A 3,106-nucleotide genomic window follows, 5' to 3' on the forward strand; every position below is an offset into this window, starting at 1 on the left:
TGATGAGGCAGAAAAGCTTTGATCTGGTTAAAATAAAAGGTTTTAAATTTGAAACCCAAACTTTGAACGAGTGAATCTGTACAACTTTATGCTCTATTTTATTTTTAGATCATTTAAACATATGGAGGTAAATGTGTTTTATCCTGATTGCAGCCCAAATATATCCTGATTTTAGATTTCCTTGGCGTCGCTCTCAGCCCGGCTTAGAGGTCAGACTGACTCAGGGCTCCGCCTTTAAACGGGGGTTTAAACAACGGTCTCAAACGCACCAATAAACGAGCAGCACGCTGGTTCCAGACCAGCGAGGTACGTTAAGGAGCAGCAGCCTCATCTCTAATGCAATACAAACCTGCAGGCTAAAGCCATGCTGCTGCTGCTGCTGCTGCTGCTGAGAGGAAATATTAAAATAAAAATGTTTTCCAGGGATCCTGGGCTGGGTCACCTGTACTAAAGGTGCAACAGGTGGATGATCCGCTCCATGCAGGAGTGCACCATCATACCCGACTCAAAGCAAACCTTATTTAGTGAGTTGCTGAAGCTAAATGCTTTTATTGAGAGAAGAGTCGCTATGAAGGAAGAAAGTCTCAGTCTCTGCAAACAGAACTTTCTGTAACAGAATATCTTTGTTTTTATGTTTTGCTCAAGTGTGAAATATTCCTTTTAAGTGTGGAGGTTTATTGACCCCCATGTCAGCATTTTAGACAGTTTTTAAAAATATCCGTTTTACTTTAGTGTCTCTTTGCTAAGCAGCGTTTTACAAGCTGTTGACAGATGATATTTACACTCCTAATGCTGCTTTGGAAACTTTTCTCCACAAGCTCCAAATTTCCCCAAAATCATTAACCATGTTTGAAATAATTGGTTGTTTTTTTTTTAACTCATTAAATATAATTTTATTAATCATAAATAAGCTCTTTGCTGTCTAATCAAACAGCCCTGGAGGCGCCTAGCTCACAGTTTGCCAACAGGGATCAGGACTTTTATCCTTTAATATCCATTTATTGCATCAATTAAATGTCATTTAATGAGAAAAGTAAATAAGGATGAAATGTGTGCAGCGTCATCCTTCCTCTGTTAAAACACCAAAGCTGCCATTTTGCTAATTCTAGTCAACCTGAAACATTTTCCAGACCTGAAAATTTGGAAGTAACATTTCCAGGAGGTCTGTTCAACTTTAGCTTTACTAAAATAAAATGTTGGCCATTAAACCTGCCCTTTAACCCCTTCCTGACCTTCTGTTCTCCAATCTTTGGCTCATTTTCATGGCAGCTTCCATTCAACACATTCAGCCTTATTGAACTGGAGGAGCTGCCCTTTTTTTCTGCTGTTGGAAACAAAGCTTTTTTTTTTAAATAAGGGGATAAAAACGAGAACTTTGTCACTTAAATAAGAATCATCAAGCCGCACTATGGTTGAATATCTGAATACATTATAGATTTCTGCTGGAGGTTTCTTCCTGTTCAAAGGGAGTTTTTCCTCTCCACTGTCGCTACAAGCATGATTAGTGTGAGGGATTGCTGAAGAGTCAATGAGTCGATGCAATCAGCTGGTTTTCCTTAGATAGAAAACTTTGAATCAATCTGACTGGATGATCTGGATCTATAGTCGCCTGAAATGACATGATGTGAATTGGAGCTATAGAAATAAACTGAATAGAATCACGTTGTTTCTGCATTTATAAATATAAGCCTGTTTTTCTGTTTCTTTTCTTCTACTCTCCCAGAGCTCATCAGAAACTCTATAACAGTCGAGATATTTAACTGTCTCTCAGCAGTTCTTATTGAACATATTTTCTATTTACAGTATCGGTTTCTACTACATAGATATCCTAAAGGAATCTAGAACCAGTTAATATTTCCAGGAGTTTGCAGCCAAGTAGATCAGCTGGTTGCACAATAATGCCAAAGGTCACAGAGAGAAGAAACATTCATCAGAAAACTGCTCCTTAAAGTTTAAAGTTTGTCTCTATTTTAAACGTGTAGTTTGGACATTTTTTAAGGAATCCTTTATTTTTTTTCAAACTTGAAAAAGAAGCAGAAAATAGTTGAATTAGCAAAATCATTTATAATAGTTTCCTCTGAGCGATAGATTTCTATTTATGTTATAAATTGTTTGATCTGAGACCAAAATCACTGGAAAGATATTTTCAACAACTTTTTTACTTTATGAAGCTCCTAAAACTCATCTGTCCTTTATTTTACCTGCTGTTGATCTATAAGGTTTAAACATTTATATATTTCCTAAAGCACGCGACTTGGTTTAAGGAAACATTGCTTTTTCCCACAGGCAGTGAATGCACCACTTTCTTTATCACATTTTTGACAACTTCCTGAACTCAGTTAGTTTGCTACGTGGCTCCGCTTCTCACTATATATATGAACCTCATTATAATCCTCATTATGAACCTCATTATAGCCGTTATTATAACCATTATTATATCGTTTAAACATGGTTCACAGCTCGGTGTTTCTAAAGCCAGTAATAAATAAAGAATAAAGGTTTATCTCTCTGCTGCCTCCTCGCAGCAGCTAAGCTCAGCCTCCGTGTTTTTATCACGGTGGGTTTTCCACGCCATGAGGCGGAGGTCTGCGGAGCTCTGCCCTACCTGCAGCGCAGCGATGCCGGCCGGGCTGTCCGCCGCGCCGGGCGGGCTGTCGAAGAGCCGGTCCCGGTAGAGAGAGCCGATGTTCGGCAGGAAGAGCAGCGCCGCCAGCAGCAGCCCGGCGGCCTGCAGCAGCCGCTTCTGCTTCCTCCGCATCTTCACCGGGAGGAAGGAGCTGGAATGACGGACCGAGGCGGAGACTTCTTCCCGCACAGCAGAACACAGCGGAGCTGACAAGTTTAGCTGTGGAGGAAATCCACGCGTGACGCTGTTCCTGCTCCACCGCTAGAGGGCGCAGCGGGGTTTATAAGGACGCGTCATCAGACACATTTATTTATTTAAGGTTATTTAAACTCAGTTAAAGTTATTATCTTCATGGAATAATAATCAGAAGAGGTGAACCTGCAGAAACATGTTTGATTTTTTATTCTAAATGAAAATCATTGATACACAGAAAATGAAATATCAGAACATGGAGGTAGCTTCTATTATAGATCAGAGGAA

At 39.9% G+C, this 3,106-nt stretch overlaps 1 protein-coding gene across 1 annotated transcript in view; it reads right to left on the reverse strand.

The window, feature by feature from the left end:
* The window catches only part of galnt10 (polypeptide N-acetylgalactosaminyltransferase 10), a 118,978-nt gene extending 116,134 nt beyond the window's left edge, over positions 1-2,844 (reverse strand). The window contains exon 1 of the mRNA XM_015382589.1: positions 2,606-2,844. Within this exon, the coding sequence (XP_015238075.1) occupies positions 2,606-2,758 (153 nt within the window). The 5' untranslated portion in view covers positions 2,759-2,844. The remainder of the gene's footprint in view (positions 1-2,605) is intronic.
* Between the last annotated feature and the right edge of the window lie 262 nt (positions 2,845-3,106).

Source organism: Cyprinodon variegatus, unplaced genomic scaffold (assembly GCF_000732505.1).
Source record: "Cyprinodon variegatus isolate N-32 unplaced genomic scaffold, C_variegatus-1.0 Scaffold13, whole genome shotgun sequence".
Classification (NCBI taxonomy): domain Eukaryota; kingdom Metazoa; phylum Chordata; class Actinopteri; order Cyprinodontiformes; family Cyprinodontidae; genus Cyprinodon; species Cyprinodon variegatus.